The sequence below is a fragment of the Anolis carolinensis genome, chromosome 1 (assembly GCF_035594765.1).
Source record: "Anolis carolinensis isolate JA03-04 chromosome 1, rAnoCar3.1.pri, whole genome shotgun sequence".
Lineage (NCBI taxonomy): Eukaryota > Metazoa > Chordata > Lepidosauria > Squamata > Dactyloidae > Anolis > Anolis carolinensis.
Genome location: NC_085841.1, coordinates 173,220,747 through 173,247,569, shown reverse-complemented (window position 1 = coordinate 173,247,569; position 26,823 = coordinate 173,220,747). Strand labels below are relative to the sequence as shown.

The 26,823-nt window shown below is 39.6% G+C and overlaps 1 protein-coding gene across 3 annotated transcripts; it reads left to right on the top strand.

Annotated features, from left to right (window-relative positions):
* LOC103279406 (uncharacterized) lies at window positions 1–26,063 on the top strand. Of its 3 annotated transcripts, XM_008114344.3 has the most exons (11): window positions 1–397; window positions 723–762; window positions 6,409–8,649; window positions 11,811–13,409; window positions 15,651–15,716; window positions 15,905–16,005; window positions 17,556–17,644; window positions 17,914–18,059; window positions 20,143–20,295; window positions 23,723–23,835; window positions 25,453–25,670. In XM_008114344.3, the coding sequence occupies exons 1-11, from the start codon at window positions 266–268 to the stop codon at window positions 25,522–25,524; spliced, it is 4,752 nt and encodes a 1,583-aa protein (XP_008112551.1). In that variant the 5' UTR covers window positions 1–265; the 3' UTR covers window positions 25,525–25,670. The 3 variants fall into 3 exon arrangements, with proteins under 3 accessions (XP_008112551.1, XP_008112545.1, XP_008112556.1); XM_008114338.3 differs by lacking the exon at window positions 23,723–23,835 and having other exon boundaries at window positions 11–397; window positions 25,453–26,063; XM_008114349.3 differs by lacking the exons at window positions 6,409–8,649; window positions 23,723–23,835 and having other exon boundaries at window positions 110–397; window positions 25,453–26,063.
* The last annotated feature ends 760 nt before the right edge of the window (window positions 26,064–26,823 follow it).

Below are 26,823 nucleotides of genomic sequence, written 5' to 3'. Positions count from 1 at the left end.
CAGCCTTCTGCTGCTTTATGAGTGTGACTTTGCATCTTTCCATCTGATGGGATAATGACACACATGTGTGTGGTGAAGAAGTAGTACATAAAGGGAAGACCTGGAGAAGTTCCTCTTTTTTCTGTCCTCTGAGAAAAGAGGGAGAGGAGGGGAGGGAAGGTAATCGAGTAAACCACCCCAAAGTACACTATGAGTTGCCTGGGAGGAGAGCAGAGCCACAGCTGAGACGGCTATCTTTTACGACAGCTCCTGGCAGAACCTTACCATGAAATTGCACTTTTCTTTATTGTTGTTTCCTTTCTTGCTTTTCTCTTTCCTGTTGGGGAAGGATAGGACCAATCAAGCTTCCAGGGTTTTGCTGAGCCCAAATCTTGATGGAATAAAAAGTGAGAAACAGGTGAGTGTTGCCCTCACTGGCTGGTCAAACACACATGTCAACCCTGTGGGGTGTCACAGAAGTATCCCATTTTCCATTGTTATGTCCCATGTGCCACTGGAGTAGATGGTCATGTAAGTTCAATAAACTTACATGACCATTCACCAACTTCTCTGTGAAGACTGTGCTTCTTCAAAGTTATGACAAACAATAATTACGTAACCCAAGGTGAAATGTTGATGTAGCAACGATTAGGAGCGCCTTCTGTTTGTGAGTTAGTGAATGAATTAATGTATCCTTTCTCTGAGTATAATGATATGACCCAATTCTTTCTTTTTCTTTACAGGCAAATATATCGCTTGAAAAATCCCAGCAATTCAAACCAGGTAAGCTTTAAAGCCACAGCAGTCTCAAACAGCAAAATGGCTCATTCATGGGTTCAGTAATCGTGGTGTACAGTTCAGTTCCATTTATTGCACAACACTCAACCAACTCCACCCCACACTTTCCTACATGGGCTTGTGAATGCTAGAAGGAAAGCTAAGGCTCCAAAACTAGTTATCAACATATTTTTTTAATCCCCTGCTTCGTACCATATCTTGAAAGTATCAAGAGTAATTACATTTAGGTATATTTTAACATTTCAATAATGCAAAACACTGGTCTGGGATATAAACATATGCTTTTTTCTCATCCATTTTGGAACTGCCCCTATTAGAAGTAAAGACAACATGAAAGTAAGAAGAAAAAAGATGATTTTGTAGATTCAATTTAGACAATCTTTACAGCTATAGCACTGTGATTCTACTTTACTCTCTCTGGCCTCATTCTGTGGGATCTTGGGATTTGTATTTTGGCTGAGAATGTAAAAGGGCTCTCTACCTAAACTGCCAATCCCAGGATCCCGTTAGATGTTATCAGTAGTAAATAATGTGGAACAATAGCAATATAATTGTAAAGCGTAAGTGGGCCTCATGAGAGGCTAAAGAACAATTAGTAAGGGAGAGATCCTGTCCTCCAGCAATGAGGTGTGGAAGGCTGCTGCCATGCAAAGGATTTATTATGGTTGTGTGATTGCATGAGTGTTGTTCAATTTAGCCCATGATTGAGGGTTTCTAGAAATAAGAGAATTACTAGAGCAATTGCCAGTCTTGGTGTCTTTGGTCAATTTAAATCATCATCATCATCATCATCATCATCATCACCACAAACCATATCAACATTGCAAATTAATCCATTCCCTATTATTCTCTTGATAGAAGTCTGTCAGCAAATGCATTTCTGTTTCCAGCATGGGGTTGGGATTCAGGCAGCCCTCCAGATGTTGCCAAATTGCAGCTCTAGAAGCCATGACTAGCATAGCCAATGGTGATGAATGATGAGCATTGCAGTCCAATATGTCACCAAAATATCACAATGTATTGAAAACATTGACTACAAAATGCGTTGGATAATCCAGAATGTTGGATAAGCGAATGTTGTATAAGCGAGAGACTACTGTATCATGATATTTTGGTGCTAAATTCGCAAATATAGTAATTACTACATAGCATTACTGCGTATTGAATTACTTTTTCTGTCAAATTTGTTGTATAACATGATGTTTTGGTGCTTAATTTGTAAAATCATAACCTAATTTGATGTTTAATAGGCTTTTCCTTAATCCCTCCTTATTATCCAAGATATTCGCTTATCCAAGCTTCTGCCGGCCCATTTATGTTGGATAAGTAAGACTCTTACCTGCCTCTCCTCATGGCTTGAGGCAGGTCACAGAATAATTAAAACACAAACATTGTAAGAATACCACAAATACACATATGAAATATATTTCTATAAAAGATATATACTAACACATCAGAATTGGTCCTCCAAGATTCACATGTAGTTGAGCTTTTTCAAGAACTATCGCTGACAAGTGAACTCAAATGTTAAAACAGCCATTTTTGCTGAGTCTTCCCAGGAATAACTAAGGCTACACGTCCTATATTATGCCAATTTACCAGAGAATAAACAACCCTGAAGAACTGCAGCTTGTGCCTGTACACGTTGTGCTTGTAAGTGTGGTTATAGTTAAAACTGATTAAGTTATAATGGATGGGGGAAATAATTTACTATATCCTTGAGTACCAGGATAGCACTTGTGAATGCTTGTCTGGAGGTATCAAGCCATAGCAGATGGCAGACTGTCTTGCTCCTATGATTTTTGGAAACATCTACACTCTTTATATGTTTCTCCATACAAAGGGCAGGGTTACATGCTAGAGAAGAGAGGGGGGAACTTTTAGGAACTGGTATTACTTTGTGTGTGATATAAAATTCTGAAGAAAGACCTGTTTTATCATTGTGACTCACAGTGATCCTTGAGTGAGCAGTATCTGCAAAAAGTGTTCCTTTTTTCCTTTTTTCTCTAATTTTTGTTTGCATATGATTAATCTTCCTCAGTATGTAGATCTTTGGGACATTGGTGACTCACATCTGAATCAAAAAACTGCAGATGCCATTTCTTTCAGCCTCCTCTCAATCCGGTTCAAGTATCCAACATCCATGGAATATTTCCAAGTTGTGGATGGTTGAATCCATGGAGGTGGAATCCATTGATATGGAGGGCTGAGTATATTTTGAAGGAAACCAAATATAGAAACTTGGATCTTGGCTTTCTTTTAAACAAGACATATTTCATGATCCCAAGAAGTCCTGATCAGTTGCTACCCCCATACATTACTTTACATCTCTTTTCATGGAATTTATTTACATGTGAATTCCTCCAGTTTGCTGAAATCTTCTTACAACCCTTTGCAATCTGCTTTTGTTCCCACAATCCTAATTATGTAATTTCATCAAGTAAGTGTGCCCACCTTGCTATAGACCAGTGGTTCTCAACCTATGGGTCCCCAAAGGTTTTGGCTTTCAATTCCCAGAAATCCTAACAGCTGGTAAACTGGCTGGGATTTCTGGAATTGTAGCCAAGACACCTGGGGACCCACAGGTTGAGAACCTTTAACTCCAGGTTTGGCCTCAGGAGATTTCCCCTGCATCTCAAGCTTAGAAGGCAGATGTCACCTGAATTTTCTTTTCAGAATATTTTGCCTGAAAGCCAATATACTCTGACATCTCTCCACAGCTTTTGCTCTTATAATATGAGGGCTATCCAGAAAGTACATTACATTTTGGAATTTAAAATTCTGTCGCTTGTCCTCAACCAGCCGGTCACCCCTTCCCGCAGCTGCGCAGCGTCGCCAAAATGCTGTGTTGCCAGCCACGCCCCCATTGTTGGAAACAAGTGGTTGAGGAAGCAAGCGGCAGAATTTAGTGGGGAAAGAGTGGCAAAGCTCCTTCATCGCTATGGTAATTGCCTAGATTTGAATGGCGACTACGTGAGATGTGGTATTTGGGTGTGGCTTTCAACTGCATATGGTAAATGTTTTCTCCTATACTTTGTTCATTTTTAATTCCAAAATGTAATGTACTTTCTGGATAACCCTCATATTATACTGGAGGGGCAAGTGTATTGGGAGACCTTCTAGGTACACTTGCATTCACTTAATGTAGTCTCATATTTATTTAAGTATTTCTTTGCTTGATATATGTGTTTTTAATTTGTTCAGTTTTGTGGTATTTCATTTATTTTGCCATTGCTTTATGTAGCAATCAGTTTTTTTTACATGTGTCAGGTATTATTGCTGTTGAATGCAGTGATCTCTGTTTTTGTTGCTTGAAAAAAGAACTACAATAAAGAGCAATCTGCCTATCAGTGTTAAGGTACATACCTTAAAAACAGTTCAGGGTCTCTGAATTCTGAGAGTTAGAAATCTGTTGAAGATAGTGGGTTGCTGTGAGTTTTCCAGGCTGTATGACCATGTTCCAGAAGTATTTTCTTGACGTTTCGCTCACATCTACCCAGTGATTCCAGCATGAAAACCTTCGACAACACACTGTTGAAGATAGTTCATGTCACACATGTTGCACATACTATCTTCCAGTGGTAGTCCACACCTGGTATAACGTGGAATTTCTTATTTTGGTGGCAAGAGCTTGTATTTTACTTTAACTATATTTCAGCCATTTGTGCTTCAATCATGTCCATCAGGAATCAACTCATCTCAAATCTTGCTTCTGCTATGATCTTTCAGCCTTATATCCCTGTTGGCTGTAGTGAAATAATACATGTGAAGCGCTCCTTGAACAAGTTTATTCAAACCTTTTCGATCATGAGCAATAGGTCCAGCATCACCCATCTTATCCAGATATCTTGATAAGTCTTCTCTCTTAACCATCCCTTGTAGAACAGTGATTCTCAACCTGTGAGTCCCCAGATGTTTTGGCCTTCAACTCCCAGTAATCCTAACAGCTGTTAAACTGGCTGGTGTTTCTGGGAGTTGTAGGCCAAAACACCTGGGGACCCACAGGTTGAGAATCACTGTTGTAGATGAAGCTAAACATGGAGGCTTCACAATCTTTTCTCAAACCCATCTTCCTCCATTTTGTGGCACATTCAGTTTGTGGATCTTTTATGACCACAAGCCATGTGCTGATATGTTTGGGACCAACGGTTGTGGTCTGACAAGGCAAGATCCAGCAGACATGCTGAAAGGAAACAGCTCGAGATCTGGCTGATTCCTGGATAAGAGACCACCTCAGAAACCCCTACATACCCCAAAGTTAGAAGAAAGGCAGGACTTAAATGTGATTTAAAAAAACATCAATCCACCTTGAAAGCCATTAACATAGATTTCCTTTGACTAACCACTTTCTTCCTCCTCCTTATCTATAATTTCTATAAAAATAGGAGTATTTTTAAAAAATTAAAATTGGAAAGGATATTTTAAATCAGAATCATTTGATGGACATGTCAGGTCTAAGTCAGTTTCTGATTTCTGTAAACAAAAGTTTCCTCTCTGTGACAGGAGTTGTTGTTGTTGTTATATTTCTTACCCACCTCACCTTGTGGCTCAAGGCAGTACACAACATATTTAAAAACACATCATCATAAAACATTATGTAAAATACACATGTTAAAATGCATTTCTACATATATGAAAATACAGAGAACAAAGATTAAAATACAGTTAACGTAGGATGTGACTTTAAAATCCATAATTAAAAATTGACTAAGTAGGCCTGCCGAAAGTGATGGGTCTTCAATTGTCTCTTAAATTCCAACAGCTGATTTAGCTGTCAGAGCTCTTCCAGCAGGTTGTTCCACAATCTTGACGCAACTGATGAAAAAGTCCTCTGGGTGAGCCAATCAGGTTCTGTCTGGTTGGAATAAATGTCCCCCAGAGGACCTCGGTGTTTGGGGCAGATTGTACGGGAGAAGGCAATCCTTTAGATAATCTGGACCCAAACCATGTAGGGATTTAACTGTCAAAACCAACACCTTGTACTTTGCCTGGAAACTAATTGGCAGCCAGTAGAGTGACTTTAGTATAGGGATGATATGCTCACTCCTGGATGTTCTCGTAACCAATCTGGTTGCCATGTTTTGAATTAATTGGAGTTTTGGAACTTGGTACAAATGTAACCCAATGTACAGCATATTGTAGATGTTACCAGTGCATGCACAGCAATCTTTAGGTCTTCAGATTCTAGGAAGGGGCACAGCTGGTGATCAGTTGAAGTTGGTAGTAAGCACTCCTGACTCACTGCTGGGGCTGACATTTGAAGAGATGGATCCAGGAGCGCTCCCAAACTGTGAACATGGTCTATCTAGAACTGGTTGACACACCTTCACTCCCAGATTACGATCCTTAATAGCAAGCACCTCTGTCTTGTCTGGATTCAGATTCAATTTATTTTTCATCATCCAGCCCATTACCACCTCCACACATTCATTCGGAAGAGATACACTGTCCTGAGCTAAAGCTGTTCTTGAAGGCATGGAGAAATATATTTGGGTGTCATAATCATGCAGAAAGGAGGGGTAAATGGACAAGAAGATGTGTGGAAAGGCTGTGCAACATCACCACTTATCAAAAAAAGAAACAAAGAAAATATCCAGTCCAGTTAACTTCTTTCATCTTCTTGCATTCTAGTGCTAGATCCCCCATGGATATCCATGTACATCCCCGTGAGAAGCTGCCACAGAAAGCTGAAAAAGAAATACGGAGAATTTTCTCCCCCCAAGTACCAGAATGGCTTTGAAGGAAACATTTGGTGCAACTGGACTGTTTGGGCAGGTTCTAGGAAACATATCATTATTTATATTGAAGGCTTTAAAAGTGATGATGATTGTGACAAAAATGAAGACAAGATTTTCTTTCATGGAATTTCTTCATTTGCAGAGAACATGGCAGTTTATGCTTGCTGGAGGAAAGATGTGCATATCTTTGCTACATATGCAAAAGGTGTTAATGTGGTCTTCCTAATGAGGCATCCTAGAAAGGAAGGGTTTGTGGGAAAGTACTATATATTCAAGCATCAAGAAATTCGGCCTCCACCCAAGGATGCAATTGACACTGAAATGCCTGTTCCACAACCATCCCTAGAAGCTATAAACAGCATTCTTCAATCAGATAAAGAATCACTTTTATTTATACTGGATAATGCAAATTCTAGTATCACTGCGAATCATGGGATTAACAAAGCAATGAGACTTAATGTGCCATTGCAAGAAAGCAGAAAAAATGCAAGTGTTGTAGCTCTTATGAGCTTCTTCAAGAAAACAGAAAATTTCAGGGTGCCATTTGTATCTTTAAAAAGGAGTGGAAAGCCTTCTGAGATGCGGAGAATGGGCACAGAAGAAATCACCATGGACCTCAATGAGTCTACTACTCCTTTCAGTGTTATCTCGTCTGACATTACTTCTTTTGAATTAGAACCTCTGGAACAATCTTCTGGCTTTTTAGAAGTAGAGGAACTTCCAAGCAAAATGCTCATTTCTACACAGGGGTCCTTTGTAATGGATCATTTGTGGATGAATAGCATATCTACACAGCTGAGGCCCACAACCAGCTACCAGAAGCAACCTAGTGTGGGCATTTCCCTGAATGCAGCTGCCAAGATGCTGAGTGGATCTGATAAGATTGGGCTAAAAACACAAAGCAGACACTTTCAGGAGTTGTCTACAACCACAACAGCCCATTTAATTATAGAAGAACAAGGATTTCCCCATATTGTCACTTTTTCAAAGACAGCAGACACACTTTCTTTTCCTGCCCTGGACCTGGAGCCTTCGCTCTTTCACAGGACTGGGGCAGCTCTTCTATTTGCTATTCCAGGCCCAGAGTCTATCCTCTCAGATCATGAATGTATCCTTTCCCCATCTATGACACCAACATATCCTTTCTCACCTGCAGGATCATACCAAACCCTTTCTGTATCTGCTGTGTTCCAGACACCTACCATTTCAGAACAAAAGTCCAAAACCTTCTCAACAACACCATCTGACATATCTCTCAGCATGGAAGAACTGGGCTGTACAAGAGAAGAAACAAGTCTGCAAGGAGCTCTTCAGCTTGATGCCATTTGTCCAAGTGCTACGGTGTTAGAATCAAGGGCTTCAGAAAATGCAGTGGTGGCTACCAAGACCCTGCTGTCTCCTGTCTTCCTGGTTAAAGGACTTGTCCCTTCCCTTGGATTACAGACTGCAAAAGATATTGAAAATCCTTTGAGCAGCCCATGCAACCTGGAGAACAGCTATCTTGTTACACAGCCATCCTCTAGTAGTCTGTCTATTCATAAAACAAGAGCCCCATGTAGTAAGTGCTGGGCAGATTCGGAGTGCCTTTTCTCTTCTGTTGTACAGTCTTCTGCCATCCAGCCATGGCTGGGAGGAAAAAAGGACAACTGTCTGGATTCAGAATCTGAAGAGAGTGGCAAAAAGGTGCTGCAAGTGAATATAGTCGAACCTTTGAACTTTATGTCCACGCCTGAACTGCATTTATCCTTTGAGAAAGTTACATTAAGCATGTTTCATCCTCTCCATGACTCTTTCACTGAACTGCTTCTTATTTCTATGCCAATTATGAATGAAGAGAAAGAGCCTGGGAATATGGCAGAACACGATTTCATCTCTAGGACAATAGTTGTTCCTCTTTTGTCATGTAGTGAGATGCAGTCTCCAACTTTGCTAACATCATTGCCTTTAGAAGTGGTAGGGCAAGGAAAGGGGCCAACCAGGGAAACCCACATGCAATATCATGCTAAATTGCAGCAGCCTCCCTTGGAATTCATTGTGACTGGTTTTGATGTTCCTGAAATTCTCCTGAAAGAAGAGGACATCAATTTGTCAGCTGTTCAGACTTCCACACTAAGGCTATCTTTAAATCAGAAAGGTATGCTTTCTATGATGCATTAGGCATTTGTTATACAGTGTTCCCTCCCTACTTTGTGGTTTGCTTTTTGCTCCCTCACTGCTTTCCCATTTTTTTTCTGAGGTACACATGCACATAAAGTGCAAGTTTCCCTTTTGCGCATGCGCCCTTCCTCTCATCGGCATCCAGCCGGGCCACTCTGGATGCCAACGAGAGGGAGATACATGCACAAAAGGCAAACTGGCAGGCGCTGGAGAGGAAGAAGCGCAGGAAGAAGGCTTGCAAAAGGGAGAAAGGCAACCTAACTACTAATATAATGTGTAAATATTGAAATAAATATAGTGCCCCTACTTTGTGGGATTTCACTTATTGCGGGTGGTCCTAGAACATAACCACTGTAATTCCTCTGTGGGATACCCCAACCTATAGAGAGGGGGGTAACAGGTAATGTTTTCTTCCATTTTGAGCAAGTGTTGGGAAATCTGTTTATGTCTCATGTGTAGTGCAGTTGCAGCATGTTCTTCAGAGTCTTGAAGCTGCTTGAAACTGTAGCAACCAGAAAGAACTCCATACAGAACTCATTCCATTCTGTATCACAAAAGTAAAGATTTGTCTATTGTCACCCAACTAAAGAGAGCATAATGTAATATATATTTGCAAACTTCGCTATGTCACTAAAGACCATAACAAGCACCGTTGGTACTTCTTTACATTGGCTATAAAAATAAATGGGGAGAGGAAGGTCCATGTGTATGTAAACTCCAAGAATGAGATAGACTAGTTCCCAAAAGAATTCACTTGCACATTATTCTCATAGTTCCCTGGGTTGGGATTGTGGATACAGATGAAGACAGCAGAAAAGATAGGATTTGCTTTAAGCCGCATCATTTTCCTAGGTGTTTCCTAGGTGCGATTTCCTGCTTCTTGGCAGGGGGTTGGGCTGGATGGCCCATGAGGTCTCTTCCAGTTCTATGATTCTATGTTGAAAACCACCATGTGAGTAGAGATTACTTCTGAGTAAATACACATAGGTTTGCTGTGGTACTAAAATAACTTGGAACTGAAATAAATTTACATCCATCAATTCTCCTTGGAAAATTTTCCAATGCCTGGATAATCTCTATTTGCTACTCAATGGTGCTCTATTTTAATCTTTAGCAATTGACAATGTTCTGTATTTGTCTAATAGGAGAGCCAGCATAGTATATTGATTTGAGTGCTGGACTCTGGATACCATGATTTGAATCCCTGCTTGACCATGGAAACCCACTGAGTGACCTTGGGCAAGTCACATTCTCTCGGCCTCAGAAGGCAAAGGCAACACAGCTTCTGAACAAATCTTGTTAAGACCCCACCGCAGTGATAGATACACCTTAGGGTTGTTATGTCAGAAACATCTTGAAGATAAACAACTGGAATGTATTTGCCAGGTGGCATGTTATGGTGACAACATGACAGTATTCATAACTTGGCATGCAGTTAAAATAATGCGGCTTTTTCAACTTTCTACTATCTTCTGGAAAAAACTTACCGTTCTCCATCTAAAAGCACTCTCGTTATCATTCTCCATCTAAAAGCACTCCTGAAGCGCACATTAGGGTTTCAGAGCATGGGGTGAGTGGTTATGCATAGTTTTGGGCCTCGTGCCATTCATCATGAAGAGAGCTATAAAACTCAACCACCTTTTCTGCTTGGGATTGAGCACTGCAGAAGCAGATTTGGTGAGATATGCATGTTTTTCTTTTTGCGAACAAGTCCCAATAATCTATCAACAATTCCATAAAAGCCACTGCTCAGACAGTCACTATTTGACTATTTGCATATATTTGTATCAAATGTTATCATGGAGTATGATGACATGCAATGGCAATCAGTTTTTTGCAATCTCAAAATGTGGGCCAGTTTGTATGGGGGAGTACTGTCTTTCAAATAGTCTGAACCAGAATTAGGGCTTTTTAGATTATCACCAACACTTTGCAATCAAATACCAATGGAGTCATTGCAACGAGGGAGTAGAGGTTCTCTCTGGCCAGTCCCAGTTAACAGCTTGGCTATAGCACCCATCCTGAAAAATATGGATGAATTTATTTGTGAATGTTTATTTCAGTTTTAGTATTAGAAGAGCAGTTCAAAATGAAGGCACATTCCTTGACTAAGCAAGTGAATATAAGGAGAAACTGATAATGGGAAGGAAAATACAGCTGGTCCTTTGTATCCCTGGATTCTATATCTAACTATTCCAACTACCAACAGCTTAAATACACACACACACACACACACACTCAAAAAGCAAACCTTCATTTTTTTCCCCGTTTTATATAAGAACGTCATTTTACTATGCCATTGTCTATCATGGGCATCCATGGATTTTATTACCCACCAGGATGCTGAAACCAAACACCAGTGGATACCAAGGGTCCATTGCACTTTGTAGATCGGTTAGTTCCAATCTGCACAATTCCACTTGGTTGCTAGCTGCGAATTTCTGGATATTATGAAACACTAACTGTAAACTGAAGAAAACAAGATGGTTTGTTTAGCTGTTGCCTGACCTCCGAGTGCTTATTGATCTACATTCTGAAAACTACATTGTGTTGCCTTACAAATGAAGCAAATTCAGTGTCTTTGCACAAGTTTTCCTACAGCTTTTTTTCATACTGTAACTTTCTATACAGAGAGTTGATGAACTCTCCAGGTTCTTCCTAGAACAGTGGTTCTCAGCCTGAGGTCCCCAGATGTTTTTGACCTACAACTCCCATTAACCCAGCCAGTTTACCAGTTGTTAGGATTTCTGGGAGTTGAAGGCCAAAAACATCTGGGGACTACAGGTTGAGAACCACTATCCTAGAGTCAGTGCAAATTTAGTAGGTCTTCTGATTTTTGAAATTTAACCAGCATTGTCCACACATTCTAGTATATTTTCAGTTAAAAAGGCTAAAACCTTCTTAAAAAGTAAGGGTGAAATGTTCAGAAACATATCTTTTGTCACTGTCTCTGGTCTAGACAGCTGTTGTATAGTGACTTGCAGAGATCCAATAAAGAAATTCCTTTGAGTACGAAATGCTTAAACAAGTTAGATAAAAATAATATCAAAGAGGAAGAGTTTCTTTCAGAAGAATAAAATCAAATTTTATAAATAACATGGTTGTGAATTCATATCTTTTATCTTTCTCCTATGACAGAGTTGGAGTTTCCTTGGTTATTGGTGTATTTTCCTTCAAAAAGTTGCCACGTGATCTTGAAGAACGAATCTGGAACTTTTTCACCTCCCACTGTGAGCAGAATGCAAACCAATAAGTGGTGCAACTGGACCATCTGGGCAGGCACTGACAAACACATCTTAGTTTACATCGAAGGATTTGAAGGAAGGTCAGATTGTGAGAAAAATCAGGATAAAATCATATTTCAAGGTGTCTCATCGAGCGTTGAAAGTAAAGTTGTTTATGCATGTAAAAATCAAGGTCCCCTGATCTTTGCCAAACAAGCAATGGCTGTCCATGTAGTGTTTTTGTCAACATTTATTTCTCAAAACCACATTCATAAACACTTTAAAGGACGATATTATATATTTGAAGATTATGAAACTTTTTCTACAGATTATGAAGCTCCACTTTTGAAATCCAAAAGCAATTTCGAACTCTTCTCCAAATCCTCTGCAATGCACCCAGGCCCTATTTTGGACTTTATAAAGACTAGCAGAAAGCTTAGCAATGAAAATTGGCTGCCTGTGACTAATAAAGAGAAATGGAGGGGAAATGAGAGTGCTTCCAGCTTGGAAACAGTCCTAAGACCAGCTGCGAGTAACCAAATGGAGATCTCTGTCTTGAAATCCATGAAAAATGCAACTGTGCATCCCTTTACTTTGAAGTGGATGCCGGTGGCAAAATCATCTATTCATGATACTAGAAGTGGGAATGAAATCTCTTCTGGCAACTTCAAGAAAGTTCTAGACAGAAGAACAAACATTTTGAAGAATGATGAAAAAGCGTTTATGTATCATCCAGTTTTTTCTTCAAGCTCTCCCCGTGTGCCTCAGAAAGTCAAAATGAAAATAAAAGCAATGGAAATAAAAGATAATGAGGTCACTACTGAGTCTGCCTACCTTCAAAACATAACAACACACTGGATGCTAGGATATATGAGAGGTTCTGGAAGAATCGTCTCTGGAAGTGCTTCCTTTAAGAGAAACAGAGCTTTTCTACAAAGCTCTAAGGAAAAGAAGAAAATTCCAGTTCCATCCCCTAAAAGTATAGCAAGGACAACACAGATACATATTCTTCCATCACAGCAATCTCATTCTGGCATCTTCAGGAGAGTTACAGATGTAAAACAGTCTCAACCACCTTTGAAACTGAAGGACACACTTAAGGAAGAGGAGATGGACAATGAAATGTATGGAGTAGACAGCAGCAACCATGAGCAATATATGATTGCCATGGTTGCAGAGAAGAATGAATTTCAGAGACCCAAACTACCTATTACAGAGATGCCTCCAACTTCTACAAGTAAAACTTTAGAGCACCTTGATGTGTTGCATGCGCCTTCTCTGGGAACACTTAAGCAAAACTTCATGGATGCTGCCACCACTTCCCAGGTGGTTCCTTCAGCTACCCTCAAGAGCACTAAAGGAAAGAAAGCACCAATAACTCATTCCAGCAATTCGGAAACTAGATACAAGAAGTATCCACAAAGAATGTATACTAAACCAAGACCTCCATATCCCACTTCTGACTGGAAGCTGAGAAAAAAGCCCTACCTGAAAGTAGAGAAGGATTCATATGGTAAGTCTTCTTTACTCTTGAGAGTATTTAATGACAAAGACATTGTAAAAGCTATTAAGAGAGAGAAAAGATGAAACAAAGGAAACAGGCCAATAATTCCTTGCTGAGAAGGAAGAATAATAACTCCTTGCTAAGCTTCTACACGAAACATGAAATCTTTTCAATATAGTATATAGTGTTTTCCAAACTTATTTTTGTTCATCAATAACTATGTTATATATGTCATTTCCTAATTGGTTCTATCATAAATACATGGAAAAGCTTATTAAACGGCAAAAATCTTGTTTTTGCTGGACATCTTGCAGCACATTTTGCTGTCGTTTTTCAAGAATATCTCATTTCATCATAGTTTGTGGCAGCCACAAAAACTAAATTTCTGGAGTATAACAACAAAGTACGTACTGCACAATTAAACAGGAATAACACTTTCATACCAGGAACCAGGCATGTAGCCGGGGTGGGGGGGCTTGAGGGGCTTCAGTCCCTGTCCCCCCCCCCTGAAATTTTCAGGGTGGTCCACAAGAAGGCCTTACTGGTACTGTTATGTTTATTCATATCATGATCTGATCACCATGCTCAATATATCCCATATACATGGGGTACTGGGATGACGATACAAAAGGTTTTCTAGGGTAGATCCTCTCTCACTCAGCCTCAGCCTCCCCCCCCCCCCAAAAAAAAAATCAAAATCCTGGCTACGGGCCTGCCAGGAACAGATTTTTTTTCACATTTTGTTACACAGTGAACATTTACAGGAACATTTTTATATTAACAATTATTAATGAACAAAAACAAACTTGGAAAAACACTCTATACTGCTCCAAGCTTCAGAGGGTGTCCACATGAATAGCTTTTAATACTACCAACCAAAAGACACTGTAATGCTTTACCATTTTTTATTTCTCTCTTTAAAAAAAAATTCATACTACCAAGTGTGGTGAGGTGGTTTGATTGTTGAACTAGAATTCTAGACCAGGGTTCAAACCCTGTGATAGAGATTCATCTGAGGATTGAAAGAATCAGTAGTAAAACAGTTTACCACTGATTCTTTGTAGAGTCAGGGCGGGGAGTCCATATGTAGTATGGACTCCCCGCCCCACACCCCAATTCTATTAATGAGACAATTGCCTAATGAAGCTCCATCTATAATCACTCCCAGTCTTTTCCGCATTAATTACTATTTGTTCCTCAATAGCTGCTTTTCTTGCTTTGCATGCTTTCAGCCTTTGGATTTTCCCTACATACTGTCTATATTTCATTACTATTTGGCTCTACCTTTTAATTTTTCTGCATTACCGTATACCATGTGTAATGGTTTGCTCTTGAGAATTGAGGATACCACTTTACAAATCTAATGAAGCTTAATCTAGATTACAAAACGCTGTATTTTTATTTTGGAATACTTTAAAAAGTCTCGAGCTAACACAAGACTTGTTGTTGATGAGCCCCTTGGCATTCTGTGCTAGAACCCTTTTGGCAACATGGGCATGAGCAGGCACAATACCCACTTACCCCTGTAGTTTTAGTAGTGGAGATATTCTTACAAAATGCTCTTTGTCACCAGCCCCTGGGGGACTTATGGGCCCAGTCCCATCCCTTTGGCCACCAGTCAGCTATTGGGTGGTGTCTAGATGTGTTCCAGCTGTCTCCATGTACCTTGGGAAGAGAGACTCACGCTGTGGGTGAAGTATGTTTCTTCTTCTCCAAGTAGACAAGGGCAACCAGAAAGTAGCCTGGTGCCCCTGCAGCTGATGAGTGGGGTATGGAGCTGGGAAGAAACGGGAAAGAGGGAGCAGACTGATGGAAGTAATAGCTCACTATGTTATTTGCTCACCTGGAACACTGTGTCCAGTTTTGGATGCCTCATTTTCAGAAGAATACAGACAAATTAGAGCAGGGTCACAGAAGGGCACTGAGAATGGTAAAGAGGTAGGGAGAGCAAAACATATGAAGGTTTAAGAAGCTCTCATGTTCAGCTTGGTGAAGACATGAGAGGTTTCCTTTAGGCAGCCACAAAAAGGAGGGGACAGACTTGATCTCTGCAGCTCTGGCCTGAAGTTACAGAAGAGTACATTTCAATTAAACCTTAGAAACAATCTCTTGATAGTAAGAGTAGTTAGGCTATGAAATCAATTGCCTAGACAAGGGTGTCATCTAACTGGAAATCCTGCATCAGACTCGATGGCTCTTTCAGCTTTCTGATTCTATGACTGATACTCTTATCTTGTCCTTCTCCCACAGAGAAAAATTTTATATTCAGAACTCATGAAGATCATTCTGCTCTGAAATCCAAACACCATCCTGGAGGTAATGTAATTCTTTTCTGCTTTCTCCTCCCTGCTTCCTCAGAAGTGAAATGAACTTGAAAAACGTTCTGTTTCCTTTGGTGCATGAAGGGTTCTTTCCTTTGCTTAACATGTAGCAGTGGGATGCAGATCAGGTTTGATACTTCCACATTCCTTACTGTGCTTTGGCAACTTTTGACTCTTCCACAGATCTTCTCTTTGAAATAACTTTTGGTATAGAATACAAAGGAAGGCTCCCACCCATCAGAAGCGACCTGGAGAAAGCCCTCATAGGATCCATTAAGCGGAAGGTAGGAAATCTTATGGGACTGAATGTATTCACAGAGCAAATTGTCTCCGATGAATAAGAGGTAGATTGTTGCCTTTCCCTTCAGCCGTTTTGATCAATAATATGGAGGAAGGTCTGTTTATGCCATTTCTTTTAATCAGAAGAATCTGGTGGCTCTAATGGCAATTCAACTAGCCTCCCCATGAACAGCCTCAAGTTCTGAGTGACAACTTACTTCTTTTCCATTTTGTTTCTTAGGGGATTGGACAGTTGGCATTTGGTAGAATAAAAGCACAAGGGCCATGCCACTCTACCTAGTGTAATACTCTGATTTCATTTAAGTTGCCATTCTATCAAATACTGGGATTAGCATTTTAGGGAGTGTCTCGCCCTTAAGAGTTTTACTATCTTCTCTGGTGAAACAGCAAATCTCATGATTCCATAGGATGCAGTCAAGGCAGTTAAAGTGGAATCACAATGCTATGAAAGGATAATGTGGCTCTTACTCTGCCAAGAAGTTAGATTTTCAGGATCAGTGACAGACCTCTTATCATTAACACAATTTAAGAACATTTCATGGACTTGAATTCATATTTAACTGATTTCTGAAATTTAAAAGGTGCTTTTGTTATATGTCTTAGAAGATGTAGTGGAACACTTCCTATGAACAAGTAAGCAATAAAGCACATTTTAAATGATCAGGTAGAATGAAAGAGAAAAAGAAAATTATCTTCTTACTAAGAACTGGAAAATTAGTTAGTTGGTTATACAACTTTTAAAAACAATCTTTTAATACAAAAAAGAAATCAAAAACATTGATATCTTCATTGAGATGTTAATTCTCAATGAACGGTACTGATTTTGATTTTTTATTGTCTTTTTTTTATCCTTTTTTTGATCCAGTTATTTGTTTTTGATCCTCCATGACAGTGAAGGGAATTGGCCTTTGGCCCCATAGATAGCCCACCATTGTGAATGACAACAGAAGTGACAACTGACAGAATATAGATCTGTGACTCTATCATTGTCACTTTTTAAGATCTATGCCCGAAGAAGAAGCCAATGAAGCTTCGAAAGCTTGTCTAATGTGTTTTGTGGTTTTTATACAAAGATATCACTGTTTTGTGGATTTGGGATTTTGTTGTACTTTTCTGCATCACTACCAAAACTACTCCTTGTCTTGTTAGTGGTAGGTGTGAGTTCTTCTTCCTATAGTAGAAATGGGAATTTGGAGACCCCTAATGTGATCAGCTACCACTAAAGTTGACTTTAAAAAAAATAAAAAGGTAGAATTGTACTGGCTGCTAACTGTATTTTGAACACATTTCTTTGAATCAAACTGAAGGTGAATATACTAAAATCTCAACTAGTGTTCCAATTGAGAGAGAGGAATACACTCTGAGTGTGACTATACATTTTCTCAAAACTGACCTCAACTTTTTTTAGGCCACCATCAGGTCCCAGGGATCCCGCAATTCCTGTTGTAAACAAACAAGTCAACAGATAAGAGGAAAAGTCATTAATTTGTAGCTGTCTGTCATATAAACCAACAGTGAGACGTTTTCTTTTCAGGTGCAAGAGAAAGTGCAACTCTTTTCAAACAAAGTCAAAGAAGTCAAGTTAAAGGAAGTTGTAAGAAGAGACAAAACTGAAATGGATAAGTACGACAATTGGGCTCTATCATAGTAATAAATATTTTGCTGGTATTCTTTGATTTGAAGTGCTACTCTGCTACCTGTTGCATTTATGAGGAGGGGTTTAGCCAGCCATATTATTTCTGGTGTTTCCTCCCAATTTACATTTTGTGCTCATTTATTCTCAGATATGATATGATGTTTTTCTTCTTAATAGTCCCAATCCTTAGAAAAAGGGAGCACTCCTCTTCATGTGTATGAAAACTAAACTAAGACACATCCATTCTTATGTGTAGGCAGAATGGCCCAAACTTGATATTCACATTCTGGTTGCATCTAACATCAGAGGAGACAAACATGCCCCGCTTAGTGTATTCCAAGCTGGAAGACCTTAGTGGTATATCGATGGGAATTGGAGAGATTCGGAACATTTTGGTGAGAGGTATGTATAAACAGATGAATAGGTGAATAAATAGGTGAATTATTTTTAATTCCTCAATTTAACAAAGGAAGTTAAATACAACCTCTGATAGCAAGAAGGATATTGACAATCTGGAATGTGTCCAGAGAAGGGCGATAAAATGTTCAGAGGTTTGGAAACCAAGCCATGTGAGGAGAAGCTTAAGGACCTGGTTATTTTTAACTCTGAGAAGAGAAGGTTGAGAGGAAACATGATAGCCATATTTAAAAATCTGAAAGGATGTCATATTGAGGAAGGGGAAAGGATTGTTTTCTGCTGCTCTTGAGACTAGGACACAGAGCAATGGGTTCACAATGCAAGCAAAGGGAATCCACCTAAACATTAGGAAGAACTTCCTGGTGATAAGAGCTGTTAGGCAGTTGAATATGCTTCCACGGAGCATGGTGGGGTCTCCTTCTCTGGAGGTTTTTAAGCAGAGATTAAGTGACCATCATGTACATTTTGCTAGGATCTCCATCTAGAAGTAAACCTTTCTCATCAATCACTTATCTCCAAATTCCATCAGCTCCCCTTCCCTAAATGACTCCTCCTCACTGATTTCAAAGGTATATACTTCAGGCTTCTATTTTTTTAAAAATGCAAATCTTACTCCACAACAAACCATGATTTATGAAGGGAGTGGATTTCTATCTAAATGCGTGTTACTCTTTCGCAACTTAGTGTTTAGAACTATAATTAGTAGGTGAATGTCATCCAAACCAAATAAAAACCATATTGTTGTGTGCTATATTCAGAGAACATGCCAAGAAATATAGGATATACTAACAGAATGTACCAATTTATACCAAACCATATTAGACAAACATATTTGAACTCTCAAATACTCCTCTCTCTGTCATCAGTAGCGAAAGAGGAAATACTTCTTCAAGAACACTCCATAGGCCACACTGTTGCCACCTCTCCTGTTGCACATGCAGAACTTTAGTTGTGCCTAGCTCTGGATTTCTTCCAAAGACTTGCAAACTTCATGGTGATGCTCAAGAAGTAACTGGTTGAAAGTGCATGGCCAGCAAAGCAATATCTCAAGCATTTGCTGATCAGCTGAATTTCTGGAAGTCTGGATGGCATGTTTCTAATGCTGTCACAACATTATTTGTGGTTGAACCTAAACAATCGAGCATTTGGGACAAGTAAAAGAGTCTTGAAGGAAGGTGATGTGGAACATTGTGGAGAAAATGGAAGATTTTAAAATTTGAGGGCCACTGGAGAAAAAAAGTGAAAAAGACTGGAAATTAAGAAGCATTTTGAAGTGTTAAGATGTCAAGGTCTGATCTAAACAGTTGACAGGTTAATAAACACTTTCTACAGGTGACCAGAAACTGGTTGTTCATATCCCCAAAAATCAATGCCTCTGTGAAAAGAGCTGGATTCCATTCTATATTAGATTATCCTACTGATGGGATTTACACATACCAGTTCTTTCCGTTTTTGAAAATTATTTTGGTTGTTCCCAATGTTTAACTGAATGTGCCTAAACTTTAATTTCCTCTCTTTACATTAATATAACTACCCTATATACTCGTATATATGTTGACTTCATGTATAAGTCAAGGGCAGATTTTATGGTTGAATTTATGGATTTTGATATGACCTGTGGATATGCTTAGGGTCATTTGGAAGAAAGGGAGCCAGCTGCCTCTGGGAGTCACCACTACAATTTTCTTGCACAAGCTTTTAAAATGCCACAGAGAGCAGAGGTTTTATCACTTCTTTTAGACGCTTTCAGCTCTCACCTTTCACCATGGTTCTTTTTTTGATAAGAGGTAAAGTACCGTATTTACATCAACCCATGGTTATGATGACCCAATTTTATTTGTCTAAAATTTACAGACTTATACATGAGCATATTCAGTATATCTGCTGACTTTGAATTTGTTTTGGCATTGCATGGCTGATAGAAGTACGGACTGTTGTAGGATGGAAATACAATGTACAATAGGTCTACTCACTAAGTATGGCATATGCCTGATACTTAAATAAAATGTGACTGAAATTTTAAAACCATGTTACTGAAAAGCTACTCTAATCTGTCTGCACTGGATAGATGTGAATGAATGCAACACTGGGATTGGACAATGTGACGCTGAGGCAACATGCCTCAATGGATTTGGTACATACATATGCCAATGTAAAGAAGAATATGAAGACCATTCCCTGACGAAGTCGGGTACTCTGTGCCTTCGTGGTTCACAATCAGGTATGTGATGATACAACATTAGAGTTTCACCTGTGCCAAAATGTTGGTGCTTCAGCAAAGTGGTCTTATTATGTGAGCCATCCGACTTATACTGAATATCTCCCTACAGTTAAACACTTGGTCCCATGGTCCCAGGCAAGCTAGAGACAAGGAGGAGTACTAAATGAATAAGACATAAGGAGAAGAACAGCCAAATGTATCTTCTAGATGTGCTGAGGACTTCTTTTTTTTAAATCTGCCTACCCAACTAAGTAGTCCATTCCCCTGTTCATGTGTTCTCTCTCCATCTCTTCGTGCTATGTTTCTATCTCCTACTTTCCAGCATCTCCACTTCCTTTCTGAACCCAGTTACACAATGGGGCATTCACCTCCTGGCCATTTACAGGCTAGTATTCTTCAAACGGCGCAGGTAGTGGTCACAACTGAGATTTCTGTCTTTAAAAACAATTTCAGTAAGTGTTCAGAAACAAATTATGAGTAATCCCCATCCCATCGTTGATAATACAGTGCATTACAAAATATATTTGCATTTCTAAATCCTAATTCAATACAATCACATTTGTTTTATATTAATTTAAAAGGAAGGAAGAAGAAAGTGGTGGTGAAGGAAATAAAAAAGAGATAAGGAAAAAGAGAAAGGATTTCAAAAGTAAATGATCTGTAGATGTATTATAGTATTCCACAAAAATATCCATATTCCACACAGAATACAAGAAAACAATTCAGATTCAATGAAATGTAGTTTCTTGTTTTAACTTGTTTTTTTCATGAGCATCCAATATCAAATGATCTTGATTCTGAGTAGTGATATTCTTAAATTTCCTGGATTTTCAATTTATATGTTTAGCCAGCAATATAGCTCTGGCAAATCATTCTACCCAATAAAATCCAAGTAATCCAGTAAAACATGTGTGACTTCCATTATCAATGAGTTGCCAAGAATCATATTAATTATTGCCTTGCTTATATCAAATGTACCAGATTAACTTCCAATTCATCTCCAGCACAGTCTTCTAAGACTGAAATGAGTGAAAATGAAATGAGTGAATGCCCAATACCCTATACATTTTTTATGAGCCTCAGCCAGACCTGGTAACTGCAGAACAACTTTCCAGCATAAAGGTCTTAGCTGGATTGGTTTTCCATCTGATGAAATCCAAATGAGAAGCAAGGGGCTCTTATAACTAAAGTAACTAGACTACCCTTTGAATCAGCTGAATATGTTCTGGAGATCAGTAGGACCTAATGCATCTGGAGCACATTTTTTCAACAATATTATTCTTAAGCTCCAGAAATTACCATGCAGCACCAGGAGATAACTGGGCTTACCTTCTGCAGTTCACTAAACACTTTGAAGACATTATCTATAGTCCGTGAGTTAAATAAATTATTCCCTTATTTCCCCAAGTTTTCCAGGTAATTGGTTTACAGGCAATGAAAGTATGGGGACTCCGATAAATAGTAAGCTGATTATGTACAACAGGTTGTATACAATTCATTTCCATGTCAGCTTTGTGGCTATCTTTGTAGGGCTGTAGGTGAGGGATGAGAAATACACTCAGGCAAGTGTGGCTCAGCTCTCATTGGTGCTTCTATGGCTGCTTCTACTTTAGATGAGACTTTGCACCTTCCTTCAGCCTGCCAGTACTTTGTTGTTGTGCACTTTGAAGTCATTTCCAGCTGATGGTGACACTAACATTTGACTCTAAGGCAGGGTATGTCCAAACTTTTTAAGCCGAGGGCCAGTTCACGGACCCTCAGCCTGTTGGGGGTCAGGTTATAGTTTGAAAAAAACATGAACACATTTCTGCATGTCTTATTTGTAGTGCAAAAATCATATGCAGGAATAAATACAATATATAAAACAAAGAACCATTTTAACCAACATAAATGTACCAGAATTCAATGGGAAATGTGGGCCTGCTTTTGGCTGATGAGAGAGTCAAGTTGATTAGAATTGTTGTTGTTGTATGTCTTCAAGCCATTTCAGAAAATGGCATATGCTGCCTCAGAGTCTGATCTCCTTCTCTGGAGGTTTTACAGGAGAGGCAGCATGGCCATCGTTGCAGGGGGATTATAATAGGAAGATACATAGAGATTAATCTGGGCAAAATGTTCAATTAAAAATACTTATTTTGTCTCACTGATAGACCTGACTGGTTGCGTCTAGCATTGTTTACTAGTGCATGCATCTATAAAGCACGCATCTACCTGAGTTACATTGAGACACTAACGTTTGGGCACTGCCTATCTTCGCAACCGCATCTCCCCTCCCTCTGTACCCGCGCAAGCTGGGGGGGGGTCCTCCTTGCGGTCCCGCCACAGGGTTTTCTCGGTGGTGGCCCCCGACTTTGGAACGCCCTCCTCAGGGAGATTAGACTGGCCCCCACCCTGTCGTCCTTCCGGAGGGAATTGAAGATTTGGATGTTTAGACAAGCCTTTGAGAATGTCTAGCCCAATGGTCTGCAATTATGATACAGCACAGCACTTTTATCCCATTCCCTTGTTCCTTAGCTACAACTTGCACTAGCCCTTTCCTTTCATCTTGTTTACAGTTGGCCATGTTTTTACAACAGTTGACACTAAAGGTTATTGGGTGCTGTTCTGAGTTCAAATTGTTTTTTTAATATACTAGTGGTTTTATTTTGTACTGTACTGTGTGTTTATTTTATATGTTGTTTTAGGCACTTTGTGTCAAATGTAAGTCACCCCAAGTCCTTTTGGGGACATAGAGGCGGGGTACATAAATAAAGTTATTATCTGACTCATGGAAAGGAGGTGAGAGGTTTTATTGGGGGAAAATGAACACTGATCTATTGTTTACCACCAAACTGTGATACAACCACATCTGCTCAGACTCAGAAGGCAGGGACTCAAAAATCATACCATTGCAGCACTCCAATGAAGTTTAAAAAAATAAAGAAATCAACAAGTTAAAACTGGTAACAAAGGAACAATATACTGCAAGGCAGATCAGAAAGAGAAAATGACAGAATATGACTAATTTCTACTTTCTTTTATAGATTTGCAGAAAGTCCAGAATCTAGAAATAAAATGTAGATTTAAAAGAGAATAGTGAGTACATAAGCAGGATCACACATTTGCATATGTATACCTATGCCCCCCCCCCCCCACACACACACACTTACTGAAAATATTTGCTTATGATTATATTTAGCCATTAGAGCATTATATACTGCAGCTGTGGATGTAAATTGGATAAACACCAGAATGCAACTGCTCTATATGTGTAAGATACATAAATATATCCATATCAATATCAGATGAACATTTGAACATGGAAGTTTTTTGCTTTTAGCAATATGAGCATTTGAATGTGTATTCTCATTCTTAAATCTGCTGTCAACTTGCTCAAGAGTTTGTGTATTCTGCCCATGGTTTTCATGCTGAAAAGTCTGTCTTACAGAATCCAACAGAAGGCGAGTTTGCAATAATTGTCCGTGCCAGCACAACGACTCTCTCTCTCCATTGGAAATGAAACCTGACAGTTTGCCATGGCAAGCCTTCTCAGCTGCCAGAGTGAGATTAGCCTTTTACAGTTGTACCATGGCTTCTGAGAGTCTTTGATGTAGTTATGCTTTTCTTGATATCACTTGAGAATAAAAAGAGATAGATGGACATGCTATTTAGAAAGCAGTCACAGTGAGTTCTTCACACCCATAGTGAGAGCTTTATGATTTCCAAATGTGGACCTGCATATAGGAGATCTAATGTGATTCAGCTAGCAGCCTTACCGCCTCCCCTTGTGCTCCGGAGGTGCTCCTCCTTTTGTTTGCAATGGCACAAGGAGCTGCAGACTGGGTATAATATTGATTGCCAGAAGAACAATAAATGATTTAAAAAATACATAAGTAGGAAACAGTTACAATTAAACATATTACAAAATAAGTATATATTTTAAGTAATTGCAATGTACATATTAATGGCAGTAAACAGTAGATAATGTAAATATTGAATTTTTAAAATTTAATTTGAAATAAACTGTGCTTGACTAATGTTTAAGGGGGCACGTTTGTCATTAGGCAAGCTGACTCCCTGTCCAGATCACCACTGGACACAAGCATTACCTTCTCATATTTCCACTCGTCCCATCCCTTCCTTCCCCTTCCTTCTTTTTTTCTAGACCAGTGGTTCCCAACTTCTTTTTGACAGGGACCACTTTGACCAGGGGCCACTCTCCAACATTAGTACCAAAAAGATTACAAATCAATTTTTGGTCAACTTTAGATTCAGTTTGATTATTTGAAGTGCTGATTTAAAAGATTGCATTGGATAGACCACACCAGCTCTAGTATCTGATACAGAACATATGGCATCCAGTAGTCACCATCTGCTTGCGCACAGAAAACTAGAGCTGATGTGATCTATCCAATGCAATTTTCTGAATCAGCACCCCAAATAACCCCAGAAACAGGCCTAAAAATGAAAACACCCCAAAAAATTTTGGTAGCACTGTGTTATTATTTGCAGATTGTGTTAACGCTTGTGTAAAAAAAAGAAGGGGAGGGGGCTGAAGTTGAACAAAAATACAAAAAGCGGAGCAGAAGCTCTCTTTCTCTCACTCACTCTCCTCCAATGGCAGCATGCACCCCGGCACCAATTTTCCCCGCATATCTTGCAGACCTTATTTTAGGTCTCGTGGCCCACGAGTTGGTAAATACTGTTCTAAACAATGCCTTTAAATGCTGGTTTCAAAACTGCTCAAAGGAATGAAAGATATGGTTTCATGAATGGCAACCAACTATAGGCCTTGACAGACAATTTTTTGACAAAAATGTTCAGACTGAATCAAACTGCAAAAAAAGCAGAACTGGTTTATATTGAGAATGTGGTGGATCCAGCTGTATTACCTCTAAAATATTCTAAGTCAGTGGTTCTCAATCTGTGAGTCCCCAGGTGTTTTGGCCTACAACTCCCAGAAATCCCAGCCAGTTTACCAGCTGTTAGGATTTCTGGGAGTTGAAGGCCAAAACATCTGGGGATCCACAGGTTGAGAACCACTATTCTAAGTTATGTGAGTGCAGGTTTTCTGGAATCCTTGGCTTTCTCTCTAGTCTGGAATGAGTGAGGCCATTTTGACCTGGAGGGCATTCAAGGTGGAAGGAGCTGAACAACCCACTCCTCTTTGTCTTGCAGGCACTGACTCCTTGTACACGTACACCGAGATCCTTGTGGGAACCACTGTATTTTTCATCGCTGCCCTGGTGATGGTGATTAGTGTGCTGTGTACAGTTATAAAGAAGAAGCATACGAAAAAGAACATGGACTTCCAAGAGGCTGCTTTGCCTGGGACACCAGCTGCATCACCGTTACAGCAGACCACCTTTAACCAGAATAATATCCGCCATCTCCTTACGCTAGATCCTGCCCAGTTAAAACTCCGAGCCAAAGTACCTGAACGGCCCTTACAAGGGAGAACTAGTCCCCATGAGACATACAGAGTATCTATTGAACAGTCTGAACGCCTGTAAAGAAAAAAACTATATAAGTTGTTTCTCCCTTTTTTTCCTATGTTATTAATCTTTCATTTATTGTGAATGAACAGATATGTTTTTGTTGTTTCTTGGGAAATTGAAATAGAAGCATTTTATTACCTTTCTGTGTTGATTTTCAACTCTCTGTCTTAATGAAAATTTAAGTTTTATATTACAATGTTTGGGCTATTGTAGTGTCTGTCTGGCTTCATATATAAAACAGGAATTTATCTAATGTTCGTGATTGTAAATAAACTGGCATCTTGCTCTTCATATGCCTGTGTATTATTACTGATGTGGGAGATGTCAAAAAGGAATCTGAGTCAAAATAGGTATTGCAAGAGAAGTCTGGGTACCATCAAGATTATCAGGCCTGGGTTTCCACTCTTAAGGCAGCAGCCAAGGTGGAGGCTTGTGACTGAGCTTTGGCCCCCTCTCCTTCTGTTCTTCCTCCTCGTTGGTTAAAATTTAAAGGCAACAACTATTAAGTAGGAGACAGGCACCCACCCCCCACCCCCATTTCTGCAGTTTCATTCTGATGTCCGCAGTTGATTGCCCTATGAAAAACATTCAACATTTTCTGGTTATTAGGCACTGCTGGGTCTAGGGTGGCCCACTGACGAGTTACTTGGCAAGGTCTTTTGTAGAATCCAGCTGGGCTCTCCTCTGGATCCTGTCTGATTTTATAAAGTCTGTTAAGGTAGAGAGCTTTTGGGTACATGCGGGGGAAAGCTGCATGTACCCAAATTGTCCTTTGATAGGTAGATAGAGCCAGCCTGTGTCTTCCAATTTAGCAAATCAGAAATTGTAAAGACAACATGGAGTAGGTGGTGCATTGAAATCTCAAGACCTCCTGCAGGGGTGCCTGGAGTGCAGGGGTGACAGAAAGAGACATCTACATGTTCAGACTCACCTTGGTGATGGCAGGGGCAAATTCTTCATCAACTCCCTCAGACTCTAAGGCTGAAATCAAGCCTCAAGTCTTTGGGGGGTGAGGCTTTGCCATTGGGGCTGCCTGGGCCCTGCAGACAAC